At 43.9% G+C, this 24,359-nt stretch overlaps 1 protein-coding gene across 1 annotated transcript; it reads left to right on the top strand.

The window, feature by feature from the left end:
• Nucleotides 1-233: 233 nt before the first annotated feature.
• LOC124523141 (putative serine protease 46) lies at nucleotides 234-23,333 on the top strand. The gene is made up of 5 exons (XM_047094941.1): nucleotides 234-315; nucleotides 2,493-2,670; nucleotides 2,851-3,110; nucleotides 3,928-4,088; nucleotides 23,085-23,333. Exons 1-5 carry the CDS (start codon nucleotides 234-236, stop codon nucleotides 23,331-23,333), a joined length of 930 nt encoding a protein of 309 aa, XP_046950897.1.
• Nucleotides 23,334-24,359: the final 1,026 nt, after the last annotated feature.

Genomic DNA, 24,359 nt, shown 5'->3' with positions numbered 1-24,359 from the left:
CAGCCTCTGTTGTGGCCCCAGCGGGACCTTGCCATGACCGCACTGTCTCCTTCTCAGGATCCTGCCGCTGCCCTAGCTGAGTGAGCCCCAAACCCTGGGGCAGAGACCCAGTCCCTGCTACCGTGAATAAACAAACCGTGAGTTCTAGAATTCTCACACAGTAGAGATGCTCTGCCCCACCCTGCCCCCACATCCTATTATGAGGGCCAGTGTAGGTCAGGCACCTGCTAGCCATGGCATGTGGGCCAGGAGATCTTCAGAGCCTCACATCTCCATTTTCTTCTGCCAAACTTGGAAATTCCCTCTTTTCAGAAGGTAGGGCTTTTGGGACATGGGAGAGGGGCAGGGGAGGGGGTGTCTTTGCCTGGGTTCTGTCCTCCTTCCTGAATTTGCCCATATCCTGATGGGCACATCCTCACCAGACTGCACAGTGTACCAACTTAGGGGCCCAGATAGTGTCGAAGCACTTCCAGTTGGCAAGGGTGACCATGAACACGAGGGAAGAGTCTTGTTAGAAATCGGGGAACAAGCTAACAGACGGGGATCAGATGAGCTTGTTTGGGAGGTGCAATCTAGGAGAACCAGGACTTAGGATGACAATGTGTGAGGTATGAGTGACTGTTCACCCTCTGTAAGGTCTCAACACCCTGTGAGGTGGCCTTTACCAGTGTCTCCATTTCACAACGGGAAACCAAGGCCCAGGGGACTTAGGTGGCTTGTGGAGCCAGGGTTCAATACTGGTTTTCAGTAGACTCTAGCCACTGAGTGTTCCCTGTGTGTGTGATGGTGATGCCGTGTCTATGGCGAGGTTGATCCGCGACACCTCACACCCCCAAACAATCCATCATGGCTCCCCTCTGACTGAACCGCTGTCCTTGGTGCTGGCATCTCCAGGCTGAATCCTGCAAATCCTTTGTAAGGAGGTGGGAGTCTGTGTTTTGGATGTGAGCTCTGAGGAGTGTTGTTCCCCGAGCCTGGGGAACACACTGAGGGTGCGGAGTGTGGCAGTGAAGCCCAACCCCGCCCCCTAGGACTGTCACTTTTTAGGTGGTGAGGCTCATTCTGCAGGACCCTGGCTCCATGGGGCCCTCAGCTTTGTGAGAAAGGAGAGGGCAAGCCGCTGGAACTCCTCTTCCCTCCCAAAGTGGAACAGCCCCCATCGGGGCAGGCTGTAATCAGAATCACAAGGTAGCCACGGACCTACCACAGCATGTGAGAAGAGCTGGAAATGCGGCTCCCCCTTGGGGGGAAATGGAAAATAGGACAGCAAGCCATTGGATAGGGACATGGGCAAGAGTGGAGCCTTGAGAAAGCAAGGCAGGACAAAACTCAGTGGAGATGTGGGGGCCCGTGGGGAAGACCCTGGTTGAGGGTAAAGGTATTTAGCCGCGGAAGTCTGTGGCAAGGGAGCTGACCATCTACACCTGATGGTACCAGGAGCCCTGGGACATAGCAGAATGAGCCAAAACATCAATGGTGTGTGTGTGTGGGGGGGGGGTTTCTGTGAGGCAGGGCACACCAGATGTTTCCACTAATGTGTTGGGGTCATCATAGGCTATTAACCTTGTCTGTTTATCAGTGGACCCCTCCACCGCCGTCATGGACCCTCCCTAGGCAAGGACAGGCCTTGGTTACTGCTGCTGAGTCCCTGATGCCCTGCTTGGCATTGCACACTGAGCTGCTGAGGGAAACAGACTTCCTGGAATCATGCCAGCTTCTGACGTCGTAAACACATGTCTAGCTTTGCCTCCATGAGGATCTGTGACTGCATGTTAGCAGCTTCTTGGCCAGTCCAACCTTGACAGCAGGCTAGATACAAAAAACCCTTTTTATTTGTCTTTAATCTTGGTCTCCAACCTTTGCTGCAGAAGCTCTCCCTCTCCTGTCCTCGATGTTCAGTTATTAAATACCAGTCCGAGATGGTCCAGTTCAAGATCTCAGTCTTAAACCAGTTCAGCACAGCTCCCTCTTCTCCCACTCCTGCTGTTGGGGGTGGAGCGGGGCAAGGAGGGGGTTGACAAGCATCTCTACTCACTTTCTCATATGGTCACAGAGAGCACACCTCGGGGAGGTGACCTGCGAAGGCAGGCGCTGGAGTTGTACCAGGCGACATCACTGTCCATTGCTTTCTGACCACAGCCGTAAGCCGTCCTGCTCACTTGTGCCCCATCACTTATCCCTTGACTGGCAACTCGCTCCTTGGATGAGTCTCTTCCTTCACTCCCCTAGCCATCTGCTTGTGTAAACAAGCGGGCAGAGAGAAACCCTGGGGGTGGTGGCCGTCCAGTTCCCATTGTGTGGGGGACTGCTTTAACATGTGGGGCATCTGCTGCCTCTAGGCCTTTGTCATTTGCAGGGCTGTATGCGAAGCCCTTCCCCACGTGTGGTGGCCAGAATGGGGCTCTCTCTTCCTCGATAGTCTGCTGCCATGTGCAGTGGTCTTGAGAGTCTGCACGGGCCTGGCATGGCCCCCTTTCTACCTTTTTCCTTAGAGCCCTGGTTCCAGGCCTGTGGTCACACCAACATCGCCTGCAAGATGGTGAAGGGGAAGCTGGTAGAGGTAGGCAAGTGGCCATGGCAGGTGAGCATCCTGTTTCTGGGCGCGTACATCTGCAGCGGCTCCCTCATCCACCCTCAGTGGGTCCTCACGGCCGCGCACTGCCTAGAGAGGTCAGTTGGGGTGGCCAGCTGTTCCCAGGGGCTTTGCTTTCTGGCGTGGGAGGTGGTGCCCAGTAGATCTGGGGATCTGGGAGTAGGGGCCTGGCTGGGTTACCCTGTGCTCAGTCTGTGTGTCTGCAACCACGTATGGCCTCACTGCTGGCAATCTGCCTCCTACCTATGGCCCTGTAGATCCAAGGACCCCAAAAAGTACTCCGTGAGGGTGGGAGTCCAGCAGGTCTCAGAAAACGGCACTTGGCTCCTGCTCACTCGCATCGTGATCCACGAGGATTTCCACAACCTCCTATCCCAGGACATTGCCCTCCTGAAGCTCAGGGACCCCATCTCCTGGTCCCCCCTCATCCAGCCTGTCTGCCTACCCAACACCAAATTCAAGCTCTCGCTCGGGACCATGTGCTGGGTGATCGGGTGGGGACATAAAAATGAACAAGGTGAGTAAAGGCAGGCAGAGGTCCCAAGACTGCAGCCTCTTTGGAACACAGCTCTGACGTGGCCTCGTTTGTTCATTCCCTTCTTCACTCGTTTAGTCCCTCAGCGAACATTCCCGAGCACTTACGCTTGCTACACACTATCCTGACCTTTGCTGATAGGAAGAGATCCATAGTGCTCTAGTGTAAAGGACACACATGGGCTACGTGGGCCTCAGTTCCCAGAGTTAAATCCAGTGCCAACCCCTCACCTTGCAGCATGGCAGGGAAATTAATCCTGGGCCACTAATGGGATTCCCTGTCTACAAGTGGCACATGGGCCATGATCTCAGGAAGTGTTGAGGCACCAGACAGCCATCATACATACTTGTTACCTCAAGGCACCAATAATCCCTGGTTGGTGCCACCCTAGAGCCCTAGAATCGAGGAGTGTTTGTGGGATCCTGCCCTCCAGGGGCTGGCACATTTTGGGCTCCTGGGTCTTGACACCTTGGCAGGTAGCCGTGGAGCAGGGTTTCACCCTTGTTGAAACCTGAACTATTGCAGTAGTCTCTCCTGGTCCTCATTCAGGGCTTAGATGCTGCTCTGAGCCCCCTGGGCGGCTTTTGCTTGGTCTTTCTAAGGAGTTTGGGTGTTTCAAAAGTCAGGCTGTGGGATGGGGCCTTTATAAATCACCATCCCGGGACAGTAGCCCTGTCTCACAACCCTGGTGAATGTGGACAACTTCAAGACGGAGATGTGTCAAATAGTTGAAGGGATGATGAGGCAGGATCTCTCTGTCTCTCTCTGTCTCTCTCTGTCTCTCTCTCTGTCTCTTCAGAAACCTCAAGTAGCCCCTACAGTCTTCAGGAGGTGGCTGTCAGGATCGTTAGCAACGGTATCTGCCGTCAGCAGTACCAGTTTCTCTTCTTGAAGAAACAGAAGTTCATTGGGAAGGACATGCTGTGTGCCTCCTCAGAATTGGGCATGGACTCTTGTCAGGTGCGGGGTGTGTGGCCCAGGGGAGGCAGGGGACTTTCAGGGATCGCGTCTTCCTTCTCACACGGCACTGGGTGACCTGAGGAAGGTCTCCTTTCCTCGGCCTTCAGTTTCCAAGTCTGTAAAATAGGGTGGAAAAACTCCTTGTGCCTGTCCACAATAATGGTAATAATGGCAATGCTCTTCAGGTCTCTTGGACATTTCTGAACATCAGTCACATGCCCATATGGGGGCCCGGTGCTGGCAGAACTTGTTTTCATAAATGGCATCATTCCGTAAGCGTGTGTCTGTCTCTTGCATCTTCGGTTCAACATTGTTTTTGAGATTTATCCCTATTGAAAAGTGCAGCTCTCATTCATTAATTGACATCTCGAGCTAGGATATTCTCTTGTGACCATGGCACAATTTATACACTTTATTGTTTATAGCATTGAGGTGGTTTTCAGGGTTTTTTTCATATCACAAACCGCTGCTCTGAATATTCTTACACACATCTCCCTATTTACGTGTTCCAGAATTTCTCGACAGGGTGTGTCCTGCAGGGAACTGGGGGGTCATAGGCTGTGCATGCCTTCATCTTTAATAGTTTTTGCTGGGGCGCTGGAGGGCTCAGTTGGTGGAGCATCTGACTCTTGATTCAGCTCAGATCATGATCTCATGGTTCATGAGTTCGATCCCCACATCAGGCTCTGTGCTGACAACATGGAGCCTGCTTGGGATTCTCTCTCTCTCTCTCTCTCTCTCTGCCCATTCCCTGCTGTCTCTCTCTCAATAGAAAAAAAATATTAAGGGGCGCCTGAGTGGCTCAGTCGGCTGAGCGTCTGACTTCGGCTCAGGTCATGATCTCACGGCTTGTGGGTTCGAGCCCCGCATCAGGCTCTGTGCTGACAGCTCGGAGCCTGGAGCCTGCTTTGGATTCTGTGTCTCCCTCTCTCTCTGCCCCTAACCTACTTGCATTCTGTCCCTGTCTCTCTCAAAAAAATAAATAAAACATTAAAAAAATTAAAATTGTTATTGCCAATTGTTTTCCAAAGGGATCGTGTTAATCCATATTCTTACATCAGTGTTTGAGAATTCTGTTCCATATTGTTGGCAACATTTTTGGTATTGTCAGACTATAAAACGTTTTCCATCCTGTTAGATGAGAAACAGAGCAATAGTATCCCGTTGTGGTTGCAGCGTGTGTCCCCAGTGACCAGTGCAGCTATGCGTCGCTTCCTGTGTGCATTCTCCATTCGTGATTCTTCTTCTATGAATCACTTACTCAGCTGTTCTGCACATTTTCTATTGTTTGCCTTTTTCTTTTTATTATATTTTATATTTTGGATCTTGGTTCTGCGTTCCTTGTGTATATGGCCAATATCTTGTCCCGGTTTTTTAATTTATCTTTTCATTATGTTTACACTGTCCTTTGCTGAGCAGCAGTTTAGATTTTATTGAAGTCAAGACCAGATGGACTTAATATACAGAAAAAAATATATATATGGAACATTCCATCAAAAAACAAAAGACAGCAGCATACACTTCCTTTTCATGTGCACATACAACATTCTCCAGGAGAGCTTGATCACATGTTAGGCCACAAAGCAAGTTTCAGTGAATTCAAGAAGACTGAAACCCTATCAAGCATCTTTTCTGACCATAACAGTATGAAACTAGAGATCAGTGACAAGAAAAAAAACAAAAACAAAACCAGAACTGGAGAAAACAGAAACGTGGAGGCTAAACAACACGCTACCAAATAAATAACAGGTCAATGAAGAAATCAAAGAGGAAATTAAAAAATACCTCGAGACAAGTGAAAATGGAAATACAATGGTTCAAAATCTTTGAGATGCAGCAAAAGCAGTTTTTTAAAAAATTTATTATTAAGTGTTTAATTTTAATTCCAGTATAGTTAACATACAGTGTTATATTAGTTTCAGGTGTACAATATAGTGATTCAACCATTTCATACATCATGACTCAGTGCTCATTATAAGTGTACTCTTAATCCCCTTTATCTGTTCCACCCACCCCCCACCCACCTCCCCTCTGACATGTTTTATTTTAAATGAATACCCTCAGTTAAAGTTACCGCTTTTTTCCAACAAGAACATTTTTTCTACTTGAAGCATATTTCAGAATATATGGTTCTAAAAGATAAATATAAAACATTCCACCCAACAAAAATAGAATACACATTTTCCTCAAGTACACATAGAAGAATCCTCTGGTTAAATCCCACAAAAAGAGACATAATAAATATTACAAATTTAAGAAGACTGAAATCATACCAAGGATAGTTTCCAACCACAGTGGTATAAAACTAAAGATCAACAACGGTAAAACGAAGCTGGAAAATCTACAATGTGTATATTAAATATTTAATATGTAAATATTAACACACTACTGCACAAGGCCAAATAAGAAATAAAATGGCAAATTAAAATATGTCTCAAAAGAAAGGAAAATACAATATTCCAAAACCTGTGGGATGCAGCAAAAGCAGATGTTAGAGTAAAATTTATGCTATAAATGCTCGTATAAAGAGGAAAATTTCAAATAAACAATATTACACCACAAGGAACCAGAAAAAGAAGAAACAGCTGAGATTTAGTAGAGGAAGGAGATAAAAAAATCAGAAATAAATAGAGACCAGAATAAACAATAACATAACACTGAAAGTAATGAGCAGTTTTTACAAAAAAAAATAAACAAAATTGGGAATGCTTTAAAAAGCAGTTCTAAGAGGCAAGTTTATAGTAATGCAGGCCTACATCAAGAAACAAAATCTGAGACCATCTAATTTTACACCTGAAGGAACGAGAATAAGAACAAAGGAAGGAATAAGAACAAATTAGAAGGAAATAATAAATATTGGAGTGATATAAATAAAATAGAGACTGAAGAAACAATAGAAAAGATCAATGAAACTAAGAGCTGGCTCTTTGAAAATGTAAAATTGATAAACTTTAGCTAGACTTATCAAGGAAATGAGAGAAGACTCAAATAAAATCAGAAATGAAAGAGAAGTTCAACCAACACCACAGAAATACAAAGAAAATGGATAAATTCCTAGAAACATACAATCTTCCAAGAATGAGTCAGGAAGAAAAAAAAAATTGGAACAGGCTGATTACTAGTAGTGAAAGTGAATCAGTAATCAAAAAACTCCCAACAAACAAAAGTCCAGAACCAGATGGCTTCACAGATGAATTCTATCAAACATTTAAAGAAGAGTTAATAGCTATCTTTCTTAAAGTATTCCAAAAAGTTGAGGAGGAAAGAACGGTTCCAAATTTATTCTACAAGGCCAGCACTACCTTGATACTAAAACCAGACAAAGACACTATAAAAAAAGAAAATTACAGACCAATAGCCCTGATGAAAATAGAAGCAAAAATCCTCAACAAAATATTAGCAAACTGAATTCAATAATACAGGAAAAGGATCATTCACCTGATCAAGTGGATTTGTTCCAGGGATGCAAACATGGTTCAGTATCTGCAAATCAATCAACATGATATACCACATTAATGAATGAAGGATAAAAATCATATGATCATCTCAACAGATGTAGAAAAAGCATTTGACAAAATTCAACATCCATTCATGGTAAAAACTCTTAGCAAAGTGTGTATAGAGGGAAGATACCTTAACATAATAGAGACCATATATGACAAACCCACAGCACATCATAGTGGTGAGAAGCAGAAAGCTTTTCCTCTAAGGTCAGGAACGACAAGGATGTTCACTTGCCAGTTTTATTTATTTATTTTTTATTTTTAAAAATTTCACCTGGCTTTTACTTTATCTTGCTGCTTTTATGCAACAGAGTACTGAAGATTAGCCACAGCAATCAGACAAACAAAAGAAATAAAAGGCATCCAAATTAGTAAGGAAAAAGTAAAACTGTCACTATATGCAGATGATATGATACTACATATAGAAACTCCTAAAGACTCCATCAAAAAACTATCAGAGCTAATAAAGAAATTCAGTAAAGTTACAGGATACAAAATTAAAGAAATATGTTGCATTTCTATACACTAAAAATGAAGTAGCAGAAGGAAATTAAGAGAACAGCTCCATTTATCATTGCATCAAAAAGAATAAAATACCTAGGAATAGATTTAACCAAAGGTAAAAGACTTGTACTCTGAAAACTATAAGACACTGATGAAAGAAACTGAAAATAACACAAATAAATGGAAAGATATACCATGCTCATGGACTGGGAGAATTAATCATTAAACTGTCCATACTATCCAAAGCAATCTACAGATCTGATGCAATCCCTATCAAAATACCAATAGTAATTTTTGCAGAATTAGAATAAAAAATACTAAAATTTGTATAAAACCACAAAAGATCCGGAATGGACAAAGCAGTCTTGAGAAAGAAGAAAAAACTGGAGGTATCACAATCCCAGATTTCAGGCTATACTACAAAGCTAGAGTAATCAAAAGAATATGGTACTGAAACAAAAATAGATACAAATCAATAGTTAATCAAAGGAGGCAAGAATATACCATGGGGAAGACTGTCCCTTCAATAAATAATGTTGGGAAAACCAAACAGCTACATGCAAAAGAATGAAACTTGACCACTTTCTTACAACATACACAAAATGAGCCCCAAATGGATTAAAGATCTAGAGGTAAGACCCCAAGCCATAAAACTCCTAAAAGAAAACATAGGCAGTAAACTCTTGCACATCAGTCGTAGCAATTTGTTGTTGAATCTGCCCCCTCAGGCAAAGCCAACAAAAGCAAAACAAAATTAAGGCAATTGGGACTACATCAAACTAAAAAAGCTTCTCACAGCAAAGGAAAACATCAACAAAATGATAAGGCAACCTACTGAATGTGAGAAGGTATTTGCAAATGATATTTTTGAGAAAGGGTTGGTATCCAAAATATGTAAAGAACTCATACAACTCAACACCAAAAACCAAAACCAAAAACCCACCCAAAAAACCCTCCAAAAAACTCAGTCTGATTTAAAAAATGAGCAGAAGACCTGAATAGACATTTTTTCCAAAGAAGACTTACAGATGGCTAACAGACACATGAAAAGATGCTCAACATCACTCATCATCAGGGAAATACAAGTCAAAACCACGATGAGATACTGCCTCACACGTGTCAGAATGGCTAAAATCAACAACATAAGAAACAACAGGTGTTGGCAAGGATGTGGAGAAAGTGGAACCCTCTTACACCATTGGTGGGAATGCAAACTGGTGCAGCCACTGTGGAAATAAGTATGGAGTTTCCTCAAGAAGTTAAAAATAGAACTACTCTATGATTCATTAATTCTCCTGCTGGGCATTTATCTGAAGATAGTGAAAACACTAATTTGAAAAGACATATGCCTCCCTATGTTTATTGCAGGATTATTTACAATAGCCGAGATACGGAAGCAGCCCAAGTGTCCATCCATAGATGAATAGATAAAGAAGACATCCAATGTAGTTTTGGACTTTTTAATTTTCTTTTAAAGCTTATTTTGAGAGAAAGAGAGCACGTGTGAGTGGGGGAGGGGCAGAGAGAGAAGGAGAGAGAGAATCCCAAGCTGACTCTGCACTGTCAGCATGGAGCCCTATGCCGGGCTCGAACTCACAGACCTTGAGACCATGACCTGAGCCAAAATCAAGAGCCTCACACTTAACTGACGGAGCCACCCAGGCGCCCCTTACTTTTTTCTTTTCTAATAAAAGTATTTAAGGCTACAAATTCCCCTCTTAGCAAATGCTTTAACCTAATGCCACATATTTTAATATGTAGCATTTTTACTGTTATCCGGCTCTAAATATTTTCTATAATTCCCATTCTTATTTCATTTTGACCCATGACTTATTTAGAAGTGTGTTTTTTTGATTTTCAAATACATGTGTACTTATTTGTTTTGTTAATGATTTCCAACCCAATTTCTGTGTGGTCATAAAATAGGCTCTATGGCGATACCAGTTATATGGAATATGTTGTAACTTGCCTGGCAGCCTGGTATGCAGTTAAGTTTTAAACATTTATTTCATTATTATCTATTTCTGTTAATTTTTCTTCTGCTTCCCTTGGGCTTGATTTGGTTTTCTTTTTCTGTCTTCTTGAACAAAAGGATTTACCCTTTCTAGTTTTGCATTTGAAGTATTTAAAACCATAAAATCATCTTTTTAAAAAAATTGTATTTATTTTGAGAGAGAGCGAGAGAGAGAAAGGGACAGAGAGGGAGAGAGAGAATCCCAAGTAGGCTCCACACTGCCTGTGCAGAGCCTGGCACGGGACTTGATCTTATGATCATGACCTGAGCCGAAATCGAGAGTTAGACGCTTAACTGAGCCACCCAGGTGCCCAAAACTTATCTTTTAATTAAACGTTAGTTTCATCTCTTAAATTCTGTACTGTGATTCAATTATCACTACCTTACTTAAGAATATATACATATAGTGTGATTTGAAAGGAAATGGATGCATTGCCTTTAAAAAGTAGTACATAAATGCAAAAATTAGAAAATGAGACTCTCCTATAATCAAACTCTCCAGAAATTTCCACCCTAAGTTATTTAGCTTCTATCCTTAACATTTCTTTTCTATACACATATGAAACCCTAAATAAGTTTTAGGGTTGTTTTCTAGTTTTTATTTATTTCTAACTTTTTTTTTATTTTTGAGAGAGACAGAGACAGAGAGCAAGCGGGGGAGGGGCAAAGACACACACACACACACACACACACACGCACAGAATCTGAAGTAGGCTCCAGGCTCTGAGCTGTAAGCACAGAGGCCAACACGGGACTCAAACCCACAAACCGTGAGATCGTGACCCGAACGAAGCTGGACACTTAGCCAACTGAGCCACCCAGGCACCCCTTTAGTTTTTATTTTTAATGAAAGATTGTATTATAATTTTATTCAACTTTTTTACTTTCACTTGAAATAGATCTTGGACTGTCTTGGACTATCTATATAAATGCCTTCCATTCTCGTTGAATACTGAATAGTAATTCTTTCATATTGCTGTGTCATGATCTATTTAACCATTCTACTGATAGACATCTGAACTCATTTCAATATTTTTCTGCCATGCTAGAGTAAAAATCTTTGTTCATAGATCTTTTCACATTTGTTCAAGTATTTCTCTAAAATAGATTTTTAGAAGTGTAATTACAAGAGCAGTTGTATGCACATTTAACATTTTAAGAGATACAGACAAATTAGCCTCCTCAAATATTTTGACCCATTTACACTAATACCAACAGTATATGAGTGCCCTTTTCTCTACATCATCATCAGCATTAGGCATTATTTTTTTTTTTAATTTTTTTTTTCAACGTTTATTTATTTTTGGGACAGAGAGAGACAGAGCATGAACGGGGGAGGGGCAGAGAGAGAGAGGGAGACACAGACTCGGAAACAGGCTCCAGGCTCCGAGCCATCAGCCCAGAGCCTGACGCGGGGCTCGAACTCACGGAGCGCGAGATCGTGACCTGGCTGAAGTCGGACGCTCAACCGACTGCGCCACCCAGGCGCCCCTACATTAGGCATTATTTTTATTTTAACTTTTGTTCCTCTGGGAGACTAAAACTTTTATTTTTGCTTTAATTTCCATGAAATCGAGCAATTTTGTAAAATGCCGGTGCAACAGGATATTAAATAGGAAGTTTCAGTGAAGTCGTCAAAATACAGTATGTATCAGGGTTCAAAGATAGTTGTGTGACATTCCACTATGTGTACATACCAAAGGGTCAAGAGAGTAGAGTGGGAGGTGATTTTATGAGGAGGATTTCTCTGGAAAGAGCTGCTCCTGTGTGCTCACCCTTCCCCCTTTAAGGGATGGGGGTGGGGTGTCAGATCTCCTGGGAGGGGTTTCAGCAGGATCATTCAGGAAGTGTGATATGTGCCCACTCAGGGGGCAGAGTCAGCTGTCAATCTGCTCAAGACCCAGAGAGCAGGAAGTACCTGGGGGATAAGCTGGTTTTCTTGCTTCCCCACCCTCCAGCTTTAACTTTGGCAGGTTCAGGAAACAGGTTAGCAAGATGGGGTTGGAACGGTTGCTGAAGGGAAGGAGCAGGAAGGGAGGGGGGGAGAGGGGAGCGGATCTGGCTTCCTCCTTCCCAGGCATCCAAAAGCCTTAGACAGCAGTGGGGAAAAGTTCTTACTTTAAATCAAGTCTGGCGTTGTAATTATTGTGTGGGAACGCATATTCTGATTTCTGAACTGAGATATGTTTATGTGACAGTGTCCTCATAGCGCCTATGATTACATTAATCACAGGGAGCAAAACCTTCTGGTTCTGCCCAAGTGTTTACCCAGGGTCAGAGAAAGAACTCACCTTCTAAATCAATTGTAAAATGACAAAGGGAATCTAGATAAAGATGCTTGCTGTGTTCAGTGTACCATTTACACTTTTCCCTGCCATTGGCTCATGATTTTCTATTAAACTACTTTTGTTTTTATTGATTTGTAAACATTCTGGATATTATATGCTGTAGTAATTATCAGGAAGGAGCATCATGTCTTTTCAACTTAATTTAAAATGGTGTATATAGGGGCGCCTGGGTGGCGCAGTCGGTTAAGCGTCCGACTTCAGCCAGGTCACGATCTCGCGGTCCCGGAGTTCGAGCCTCGCGTCAGGCTCTGGGCTGATGGCTCAGAGCCTGGAGCCTGTTTCCGATTCTGTGTCTCCCTCTCTCTCTGCCCCTCCCCCGTTCATGCTCTGTCTCTCTCTGTCCCAAAAATAAATAAAAACGTTGAAAAAAAATAAAATAAAATGGTGTATATATATATATATGTGTATCTATACACACACACACACACATACATACATACATACATATACACATACACGTATGGGGAAAGATTATAAAACAAATATGGTACAACATGAACAATTAGTAAATCTGGGTAAAAATATTATACTTGCAACTTCTCTGTGAGTCTCAAATTATTTCAAAATAAAAAAGTTATTAAAAACTTTGGGAACTGGAAATTTTAACCATTTATAACATGGTTCACAATATTTTGCCCTATTTGCCCATCATTTGCCTTTTTTCAGTGTGGATTTTTTTTTCCGTAGAGTCATTTAAAATTTTATCATTATTTCCCTTGATGATAGTGATTTTTGTGCTAGGCCTAGAAGTACCTTTCCCACCCTAAGATAAATTATTCACTCATACATGTTCTCAATTCTTTTCTTTAAATATTTTAATTTTGTTTCATCTGGAAGGTCGAGAGAAGGCATCCATTTTATTTTTCTCTAAACATAGCCAGTTATGTAAATTATCTTTTATTGAATGCTTTTAATGTGTTTTGGGGCAATGAATAGAAATGCACCCTTTAGGGGAGCCTGGCAGGCTCAGAAGAGTGTGCAACTATTTTTTTTTATTTTTTAATTTTTAATGCGTATTTATTTTTGAGAGAGAAAGGGAGACAGAGCGTGAATGGGGGACAGAGCGTGAGCAGGGAGGGGCAGAGAGAGAGGGAGACACAGAATCTGTGTCAGCACAGAGCCTAAGAGCCCGATGTGGGTCTCGAACTCACAAACCATGAGATCATGACCTGAGCCGAAGTCAGATGCTCAACCGACTGAGCCACCCAGGTGCCCCGAGCATCCAACTCTTGATTTCAGCTCAGGGTTGTGGGATTGAGCCCTGTATCAGGCCCTGCATTGAGCCCTGAGTGTGGAGCCTGCCTGGAATTCTCTTTCTCCCTCTGCCCTTCTCCCTGGCTCGCACTTGCTCTCTCTCTCTAAAATATAAAACAAAGTTCCTTTTTTAAAAAAAGGCACAGTGTCTCCTGGAAGACAGACTAATTGTTCTGAAATATAGTTCTTACACTGTAGTAGACAAGAAAAATAAGAAGTACACATGTTGAAAAGAAGGAGGTAAATTGATTACTGTTTATAGATGATGGTCTCTGGACCTACAAAATTAAAGAGAATCAACTAGATCCAGAAAGGATGATTGTTACAAGGTAAATACACACACACACACACACACACACACACACACTATATATATATATATATACACACACACACATTTGTAAATATATATATTTACCTTGTATATATACATATTGTAAATATATATATTTAAATATATATATATTTACCTTGTATATATACATATTGTAAATATATATATATTTACCTTGTGTATATATACATATGTAAATATATATTTAAATATATATATATTTACCTTGTATATATATACATGTATTTGTATATACATATACATATATATTGTGTATATATATATTACCTTATAATATATTTACCTTGTGTATATATATACATATATATATAGTATGTATATACATAAATATATAGAAATATATATAATGTATATATATAAATATGTATATATAAATGTATATATATTTAAGCAGAAAATATAATGAAAGAAAACATATTGCTCACAGCAGAGATACAAAACACATAAGCATATACTTAAGCAGCATCAGGCAGTAACTATATGGAGAAAGCTGTAAACCCCTCACTCTAGACAGAAAGAAATAGAACAAAATAGTCTATTTTCCCTAAGTTAATCTATTAATTTCCACCAACATTGCCACATGATTTTCTTTTTGACATTATTCTAAAATTGTTCAGTTGGAATGAACATGAGAGAACAGCCAGGCAAATTCTTTAAAAGGAGGATAATGAAGGAGGACTTGCCTTACCACATACAAAAGAAAAACAAGAATTCAAAAGCTACAATAATTTAAGAGTGGTGTTGGCAAAGGAATGAGACTGCAAGAGGCAGAAACAGACCAAAACAAGATGGGAATGTAGGATATAATAAAGGGGGCATTTCTTTTTTCTTTCTTTTTTTTTTTTAAGGTTTTATTTTTAAGTGGTCTCTATACTCACTGTGGGGCTCCAACTCACAACCCTGAGATCAAGAGTCGCACACTCTTGGGGCGCCTGGGTGGCTCAGTCAGTTAAGCATCCAACTTCGGCTCAGGTCACGATCTCACGGTTTGTGAGTTCAAGCCCCACATCGGGCTCTCGGGCTCTGTGCTGACACAGATTCTGTGTCTCCCTCTCTCTCTGCCCCTCCCCCGTTCATACTCCATCTCTCTCTCTCTCTCTCTCTTCAAAAATAAATCAACATTAAAAAAAATAAAAATAAAATAGAGTTGGATGTTCAACTGACTGAGCCACCCAGGCATCCCATATACCATTTTGTTTTAAGTTTGTTTCTTGTTCAACAGCATAAGCCTGGATGCTGTTTTTGTTGGTACATCTGGAGAATATCCTTTAATCCATTTACCAAAAAGAATGTTGCGTTTTGTTCCCCCACCTTGCCTTTTGGGTTTTGTTTTCCACTCCACCTTTCTGCTGTTGGTTTGCAATTTGTCATGTCTCAATTTCAGTCTGCTACCGGTCACCTTGCATTTTCCATGCTCATATTTAACATTTAATATTAATATATGAACACCCAGAGTTCATTGGCATCTTCAGCTTCCTCCTCAGCAGGATGAGACCTTCCTTTCATTTTCACTTTCTTCACTTCCATCCCCAGACTCATCCTCTTGTTGAAAAGGGTGAGCTGAGCTCTTCTGTTCTACCTAAGAGTTTTTAGTTGACTCTCTGGGGCTTTCCAGGCCTACACTCCTATGAGCTGCCATTAGCAATGATGTTGCCTCTTTTATTTCCACGATATTTACTTTTTTCATTGCCTTGGGCACTTCTCCTCTGAACGACCTGGAATGGAGCTGTGTTTTTTCTTGTTGCCGACCTTCTTGGACGCGCTTCTCACACTTGACCATGAAGCGTGGTGCTCATCTGGCATATCGTCTTTCAGGGAGAGAGCCACTCCTTCCTGTTCCGCTATGGCATTTTTACTCCAGGAATGAATGCCCTGCTTCCTAAAATGTGTTTTCTGTAGCTGTCAGGATGACTCCATGCTCTGATGGGATGTGCTGAGTCAGCTCCATGAACAGATTCCCTCAGATCTGTGTCCCCTGCGTGCAGGATCGCCCTCCCCGCTCATGGTGTACTTTTTTTTCCTTCATAGGTCGGATTCAGATTTATAATGTCTTGTTTTAGAACGTGTTTCATTTGTTCCTTCATCCAACAGACACCCCGTGCTGGGCCCTGGGCCAGGCACAGGACAGTGTGGGTGCAGGGCCCAGGAAGGGTACTGGCCTGGGAAGGGAGTGTCCCGTGGGGCACCATCCACACAGCACGACCCACACGGCCTTTGTGTTTTGTCTTCTTCCTCCGGTGAGGCTGGGCTCCTTTTAAAGGCGTGTTGAGAAAGGCACCCCCTGTATCAAGGCATAGAATCAAGACTACGCTTCCCTTGAAAAATATTAGTCCATGTTCTGGAACATTTGAAAAACATAAATGACCTGCTCCTTGAATGCCGGGGAGAAGTTACCCAGGAGACCACGTGGGCCTGTTTTCCTTTGACGGGTAGTTTGTGGACAGTATTTCAAGTTGTTTTGCCCATGGTTATTGGACTTACATGATTTGCATTTTCTTAGAAATTACTCATTTCATCCAGAATTTAAATACGTAAAGAGGAAGTTACATTCTTCAGATTCTGAGGGAGTGTATTTTCCCTGGATGCAGTTCTAGCCTCTTTTCTACTCATGCCACAAAGTATTTGCATCTCCTTCTCTTTCTGTTTTTCTTGGAAAGATTTACAAGGTGCTAATCAATTTTGTTGTTTAAAAAAATTTTTTTTAGTGTTTATTTTTTGAGAGAGAGTCAGAGCGTGAGCAGGGGAGAGGCAGAGAGAGAGGGAGACTCAGAATCTGAAGCAGGCTCCAGGCTCTGAGCTGTCAGCACAGAGCCCAACGCGGGGCTCGAACTCACAGACCGCAAGATCATGACCTGAGCCGAAGTCAGACGCTCAACCGACTGAGCCACCCGCCCTCCCCCTCTTTTGTTGTTTTTGAAGAATGACCTCTTGATTTAACTTCTCAAGGCTATGATTTTCTGCTTTCTAATGCATGGATGTTCTCCTTTTTCTCTTTATTAATTCCTTTTCAAGTGTCTTGAGCTGAATGTGCAGGGATACATAATTGATGATAATAATGAATAACTTAGTTTCATTCTCTCTTGTTTGGTAAAAATATTTAGACTGGGACTCTTCCGTGTGCAGTTCAGGCCCCTATCCCCCGGACTTTGCCACATGTGGTATTCTTTTTGCCCTACACAACAATCGTGGATTTTAATTCTGTTTTTACTTGAACATTTTTGAAAATTAACTTTTCCTTTGATGGGGTAGTTCCCATTTTGTTATGGGCTCTGGTTTTATTTCATTGTGGTAAGAGAATGTCCATTTTTGAGATTTCTCTCTCTCTCCACTATTCTGAGTTCTCTTTTTCTCTGAGCTCCCAGAGTCCAGTAAATCTCTCTCGGGGAACGGCCCTCACGTTATCATTAGCTTGATTATCAGTGTCTTGATTTTCCCCTTCATCTTTCATATTCTTGCCCTGCAAAGGCACCTACTCAAATCTCTTTCTTACATCTCTTTAAAGATGTCTGCATCTCTGAAAAATGCATAGTGTTGCTGAATGTGTATTTTAACTTGCATAAATGATATTGTGCTACATATCCCCTCCCGTATTTGTTTGCTGAGGAGTCTCAATTTGTTAGAGAATCCACATGAAATGGTTTTATTTTTTCAAGTCACTCCCCTCCACATGTCCTATGTCAAAGCTTCTTCCCTCCCCCAAACATCATTTGGGGCAGAGTATACAGTTTTCAGTCACTTTTAGTTACTATACTCCCTGTCTGATTACAAGTCTCGATTTAAAAATCAATTTGATTTAAACCTTGCCAAGTTCGACCACATCTCCCTCCTCCAGTGCTCCTGGGGGATGAGGGGTTTCCTGCTTTGCCAAACTGTCAGGGAGCTGGCAACTGGAGTGGACACTCTTGTGTCTCCCTCAACTCTTTTTCTACCTCAGCTTTTTTTTTTTCAACTCTTTTTTTTAAGTTTATTTATTTTGAGAGAGAGAGAGAGAGAGAGAGAGAGAGAGCATGAGAGGGCATGTGCACAAGCCAGGCAGGAGAAAGGGAGTGAGAGAATCCCAAGCAGGCTCCACACCAGTGCCGTGGAGCTTGACGTGGGGCTCAATCTCACAAACCATGAAATCATGACCTGAGCTGAAACCAAGAGTCAGACGCTCAACTGACTGAGCCACCCAGGTGCCCCATTTTCCCCCAATTCTATATGCATGATCACTGCTTCCCCAACCCCTCACTTTCAATCTGCATGCATCTTTCAATCTGAAATGAGTCTCTTGTAGGCAGTATACAGATGGCTCTTGTTTTTTTTGTCTGTTCCGTCACTGAATGTGACAGAGCATTTATCCCATTTACATTCTAAGTAATTAGTGGTAGCTGTGTATGTGTTGCCATTTCGTTAACTTGTTTTATGATTTTTGTAGTTCTCTGATTTTTTTCTTCTCTTACTCTCTTCTCTCACAGTTTGCTGGCTTTTAGATATGCTTGGCTTCCTTTCTTTTTGTTTTTTGCATATCTATGACCAGTTTTTGATGTGTGTTTGCCATTAGAGTTGTATATAACATCTTCTGCATATAGAAGTCTATATGAAGTTGATGGTTACCTAAGTTTGAACCCATTCTTTCTTCTTCTCCCCGCTACCACCCCACATTTTAGGTAGATGGTGTCATACTTTACATCCTTTTATTTTGTGAGTCCCTTGACTGATTTTTATAGATATAGTTTTTACTGCTTTTGTGGTTCCTACTTTTCTTACTCCCGCTTATGGTCTTTCCTTTCCACTTAAAACATCCCCTTTAACATTTCGTATAGGGCTGGCTTGGTGGTCCACCCCCATCAACCTTCAGTTTGTTCTCTGTATTTAAGAGTCTCTGATGGTTTGCCTCCCTCTCTGTTGGTAACTAGTTTTGTTCTTTCCCTTCCCCCATGGTCTTCTGTTAAGTTTCTCAACTTCCACATGTGAGTGAAATCATATGATATTTGTCTTTCTCTGACTGACTTATTTCACTTAGCATAACACCCTCCAGTTCCATTCATGATGTTGCAAACGGCAAGATTTAATTCTTTTTCATTGCCTAGTGGTAGTCCATTGTATGTATATACCACATCTTCTTCTTTTTTCTTAATGTTTACTTATTTTTGAGAGGTATAGAGACAGTGCACGAGCAGGGAACGGGCAGAGAGAGAGGGAGACACAGAATCCGAAGCAGGCTCCAGGCTTCGAGCTGTCAGCACAGAGCCTGACATGGGGCTTGAACTCATGATCCACGTGATCATGACCTGAGCCGAAGTTGGTTGCTCAACCGACTGAGCCACCCAGGGGCCCCGATACCACATCATTCATTAGTTGATGGACATTTGGGCTCTTTCCATAATTTGGCTATTGTTGATAGCGCTGCTATAAACATTGGGGTGCATGTTCCCCTGTGAATCAGCATTCCTGTATCCTTTGGATAGATTCCTAGTGGTGCTATCGTTGGGTTGTAGGGTAATTCTATTTTTAATTTTTTGAGGAACCTCCACACTGTTTTCCAGAGTGACTGCACCAGTTTGCATGCCCACCAACAATGCAAGAGGGTTCCATTTTCTCCACATCCTCATCACCATCTGTTGTTTCCTGAGTCGTTAACTTTAGCCACTCTGACTGGTGTGAGGTGGTATCTCAATGTGGTTTTGATTTGTATTTCCCTGATGATGAGTGATGTTGAGCATCTTTTCATGTGTCTGTTGGCCACTTGTATTTTTCTCTCTCCTGTTCAGCTTGATTGCTTTCCATAATTCTGTACTCCAGGTCACTGATCCATTCTTCTGCTTCCTCTAGTCTACTATTAATTCCCTCTAATGTATTTTTAATTCCATTTATTTGAGTTTTTTTTTTTTTATCTCTGATGGATTCTTTTTTGTTTTCTGTCTCTTTGTTGAGGGGGTCACTGGGGTCCTCCAATCTTTTGTCAAGTCCAATGAGTATCTTTATGACCATTACTTTGAATTCTCTATCAGACATATTATCTCTATTTTGTGTAGCTCCCTTGCTGTGATTTTGTCCTCCTGTTCTTTCACTTGGGACATATTCCTCTGTTTCCTCATTTTGTCTAACTCTCTGTGTCTGTTTCTTTGTGTTAGGAAAGTCAGCTGTGTCTCCTGTTCTTGAAAGTAGCAAACTTATGAAGAAGAGGTCCTGTTGTGCCCTGCACTGCAATATCCCCTGTTCACCAGAACCTGGCACTTCAGGGGTGTCCCCTATGTGTGTTGTGTGCACCCGACTGTTGTGGCTGAGCCATGTTTGCCTTCAGTCCAGTCACCTGCAATGGCCCTCTTTGCCTGTTGTGGGTAGGGTTTGGTCTCTGTGTTGTTAGTGGGTCAGTCTGGGGCTGCCTTCAGCTTGAGTTGAGTCAGTCCAGGCGTTTGCAAGAACTGTGGTAGCACTGAATCGCTGGGTATTTTCCCTGTGTCATCCCCTGAAAACTTTCATCAGTGGGTGGGGCCTGCTGTCAGATCAGATGTCTGCCCTCAGTCCACTGCTGGGACCGCTGATGGACTGGTATGTGTGGTTATCTTCCCCTCTCCCTGGGGCAGGAGTCACCTTGGAGTGGTACTGGCACCCTGCTAGGCTGTGGCACTGCTTTGGATTGTCTCCTGCCAAGGGCGTGTTGGAGGGAGTGTGTCTATAGGAGAATGTGATGTGGGGTGCCCAATGCCGGCAAGGCCTGTGCTCGTCACTGCAGGAGGATGAGCTGTGGCTGCCTGGGAAAACTGCTGAGGCCAGCTGGGATAGAGGGGGCGTGTCCATAGGAGAATGCAGGGGTGAATGCAGGGGTTTGCACCTAGTTTGCAAACTAGGTGGAGAGTGTTCTCAATGAGCTGGTTCCTGCAGGTGTCTGTATATCTAGGCTGGGGGGTAGGAGAGGCAGGCGGCACCTGCCAGCCCTTTTGTTCCTGGAGAAGTCTCCCAAAGATCCCTGCCCCTCCAGCACACACTGTGAGATTAGTAAGTACGTCTCCTTTTCATATACCCTAGGTGTTTTTTAAGCTGCTCCTTCTGTGCTGTATCTCCCTGGCTGTTTGTTATGCCATCTCTTTAAGAGCAAAGACTCAGTTTCCTATTACCCTCTGGCTCTCCCAGAGCTGAGCCACTGATTTTTAAAGTTCTATTAAGCTCTACTGCTTGCAAGAACCAACAAAGTTAGGCCCCTCTAGTTTTCAAAGCCAAATGTATGAGGATGATTCATTTTCCCAGTGGGGATCCCCTATGCCTGGGGTGCCTGGTGTGGGGTCTGCTCCTCTCCCTGCCCTGCACCTGTGGCATCCCTTCCTCCCATAGACAGTATTGCAGGTCAGTTTGGCTCCTGATTGGCTGTCCACCCTTCCTACCCTCTTCAAGGTGACCTTTTCTCTGCATTTAGCTGTGGTGAGTCTGTTCTGCCAGGCTTTGGGTCATTTTCTGGTTTATTTACTCTGATGTGGGTGTTCTCTAGGTGTATCCATGGGACGACGTGAGCCCAGGATCCTCCTACTCCCATCACCTTCCCCAGAAGTCTCCCAAGTCTCTTTCTCTGTTTGTTACTGTTCAGGGTGTCCTTACATATACTAAATATTGACCTCTAGTTGGTTTTAGACCGAATAAATGCCCTATCTTAATTCATCATCTATCTTCAATGAGATATGGTGTCCTTCACTGAACAGTCATAAATTTGATGTACTTAAGCCCAACACATCTCCCTTCTTCAAGTTTGTGGGTTTTGAGTCTTATGTAATTTTTTTTTAATTTTTTTTCAACGTTTATTTATTTTTGGGACAGAGAGAGACAGAGCATGAACGGGGGAGGGGCAGAGAGAGAGGGAGACACAGAATCGGAAACAGGCTCCAGGCTCTGAGCCATCAGCCCAGAGCCCGACGCGGGGCTCGAACTCACGGACCGCGAGATCGTGACCTGGCTGAAGTCGGACGCTTAACCGACTGCGCCACCCAGGCGCCCCTCGAGTTTTGTTTTAAAACATATGCTTCGGGGTGCCGGGTGGCTCAGTTGGTTAAGCGTCCGACTTCGGCTCAGGTCATGATCTCACGGTCCGTGAGTTCAAGCCCCGCGTCGGGCTCTGTGCCGACAGCTCAGAGCCTAGAGCCTGCTTCGGATTCCGTGTCTCCCTCTCTCTCTGCCCCTCCCCCACTCATGCTCTGTCTCTTTCACTCTCAAAAATGAATAAATGTTAAAAAAAATTAAAAAAAACCGTATGCTTCATCTTAAGTCAAAGTCATGATCCTACATGTTTTTAATGAGCTTTACCTTTTTAACTTTTCACATTGAGGGTTTTAATTCCTCTGAGGTTTTGTATTATGGCAGGCAGGACCCAAGTTCATTTTTCTTCATCAGTTTTCCCACCATTACAAGAGACCACCTTTCCCAGAACTTTCTGGAACATGTGCCACATCTCCTCACATGCAGACATCAGGTTGGCTCTCCATTGCATGATTGGTCAATTTTCCTATTTTTATGCCAGCGCCACAGTTTCTGTAATCACAGCTTTGAAATATATCTAACTCTCTGCTAGGTCAAATCTACCACCAGCCAGACTCTCCAATTTGCTCTTTTTTCTCAGACCTGTCATGGAATTCATGGCCCAGTGTCCTTCCATATCAACTTTAGAATGCTTTGCACAACAAGGAGGGGGCTGGTTTGCATTTCAAACCGCTCACTCTGCAAGCAGGAGTATAGGAAAGAAGGTGGTCAAGGGCAACACCTTGGAGGCCTCCCACGAGTTAAGGAAGGACAGAGGTAGAGGACCCGGGGGTTCTGGTCAGAGAGGTCGCAGGAGAAGGGAGAGAGAGGCCAGTGTGGTCCCGAGCCGGGGCACCGGTGCCGAGCTTCCGTGCCACAGAGCAGGCTCATAGCCATGTGACCAGGGACAGCACTTGCCTAACGCAGCTCATGCTAAGCCTATGGCCCAGGAAGGTGTGAATTTCGGCAGGGCCTGCAGCGAGGCTCTCCCCTCCTGCCGCCTCCCTCACGTCTCCCCCCTCCCCTCCACAGGCTAACTCTGGCAGCCCCCTCGTGTGTCAGGTGAACAACTCCTGGATCCAGGTGGGGGTGGTGAGCTGGAGCTTTCGCTGCAACCGGCGACGCTTCCCAAGCATCTATACCAGCACCCCCCACTTCACCTACTGGATCCAGAAGCAGATCGGTGACATGAGGTTCATCAGCAGGGCCAGCGCTGCCTTCCTGAGCCCGGTCACTGGCCGCATCCTGCTGGTGTCCTTGGGCTCCATGTGGCTCCTGTGAGCGGTGTTTCCAGGGCAGGCCCGCCCGGAGGCCGCTTCCTCCTCCCTCCGTCTGCCCTCAGGAGAAGTGGAGACCAAGGGGACGCGTGACATCAGGGCAGAGCGCCCTTGGGGGAGGGTCCAAGAGCTGCTGTGTTCAGAGTTGTTCAATGAAGATGCTCTTGAGTTTTGCGCCACAGAAATCGTCATCTTTCTTCTTGACTGTGGCCAGAACCCTCCGGAGCCTCCGCAGCCCCGGGGGGCCTGTCCTCTCAAGGGGAGCCTTTCCTGAGGGGCTTACTTGTGCTTTGTGCTGGCCATGTTTCCCCCCTCGGGGCTGCGCTCTCCCCTTCTGCCAACTTTGGGGTGGGACTCTGTGACCCCTAAGCCCTGCTTAATCCTGTCACCACCTCAGCAACTCCCCGGGTCCCCATGGCCCTCCCTGGGGCCTCTGACGAGAGTTTCCCTCGGGCCTTCCTAAGAGAAATTGGCTTCTTCCCAAGAAACTCACAACGACCAGATCTGCATTTATGGACTTTGTTCCAGAACCTGTGAGCCTCTCCCAACCCTTCAGATCCCCCTAAGGGTCTACAGAAGCTGACCGGTTCCTCCTCCCTCCCTGGCAGAGGTGGATGGTGATGGGGGGAGGGGGTTTGGGTGGGGGGCAAGGCAGAGTACTTGCTGGGATGAATCGTGTGAGGTGACTGCGCCCTGAGCTCCCAAGCCGCCTCAGTGACCTCCATCAACGCCCCAGGGAGCCAGAGCCCTGCCTCCGTGCGGAGGTAGGCGTGGGGTCGGCTCAGACCCGGTGGGCCTCAGGTTCAGAGCCCTTGCCCTTTGGGCGCCAAAAGCGTAGCGGGTGTGATTTGCTGTCTTCGCAGAGATTGGGGCACTGAACGGGTAGCCTGAGTGTCACCCAAGACAGCGGGTCCTGGCAAAAGTTAGAATGTCCTGACTTGCTTTCACTGTCACCTAGAATTTCCCAACAGTTTTAAGCCCCCCATAGGATTTCATCACGACACTTTTTAATTGTGTTATCTGTCTGTGT

This window comes from Lynx rufus, unplaced genomic scaffold (assembly GCF_022079265.1).
Source record: "Lynx rufus isolate CCGP_SWC_20201006 ecotype Redwood Valley unplaced genomic scaffold, mLynRuf1.p SCAF_4, whole genome shotgun sequence".
NCBI lineage: Eukaryota > Metazoa > Chordata > Mammalia > Carnivora > Felidae > Lynx > Lynx rufus.
The sequence above is the reverse complement of the archived record's forward strand: the minus strand, read 5'-3'. Positions and strand labels throughout refer to the sequence as shown.

Excerpts from the sequence above, each read along its gene's own strand:
- LOC124523141 (XM_047094941.1), top strand. The coding sequence starts at position 234 with ATGGCATGTGGGCCAGGAGATCTTCAGAGCCTCACATCTCCATTTTCT. Across the intron at positions 2,671-2,850 it reads GCCGCGCACTGCCTAGAGAG|ATCCAAGGACCCCAAAAAGT; the intron begins GTCAGTTGGGGT and ends ATGGCCCTGTAG. Across the intron at positions 4,089-23,084 it reads TGGGCATGGACTCTTGTCAG|GCTAACTCTGGCAGCCCCCT; the intron begins GTGCGGGGTGTG and ends TCCCCTCCACAG.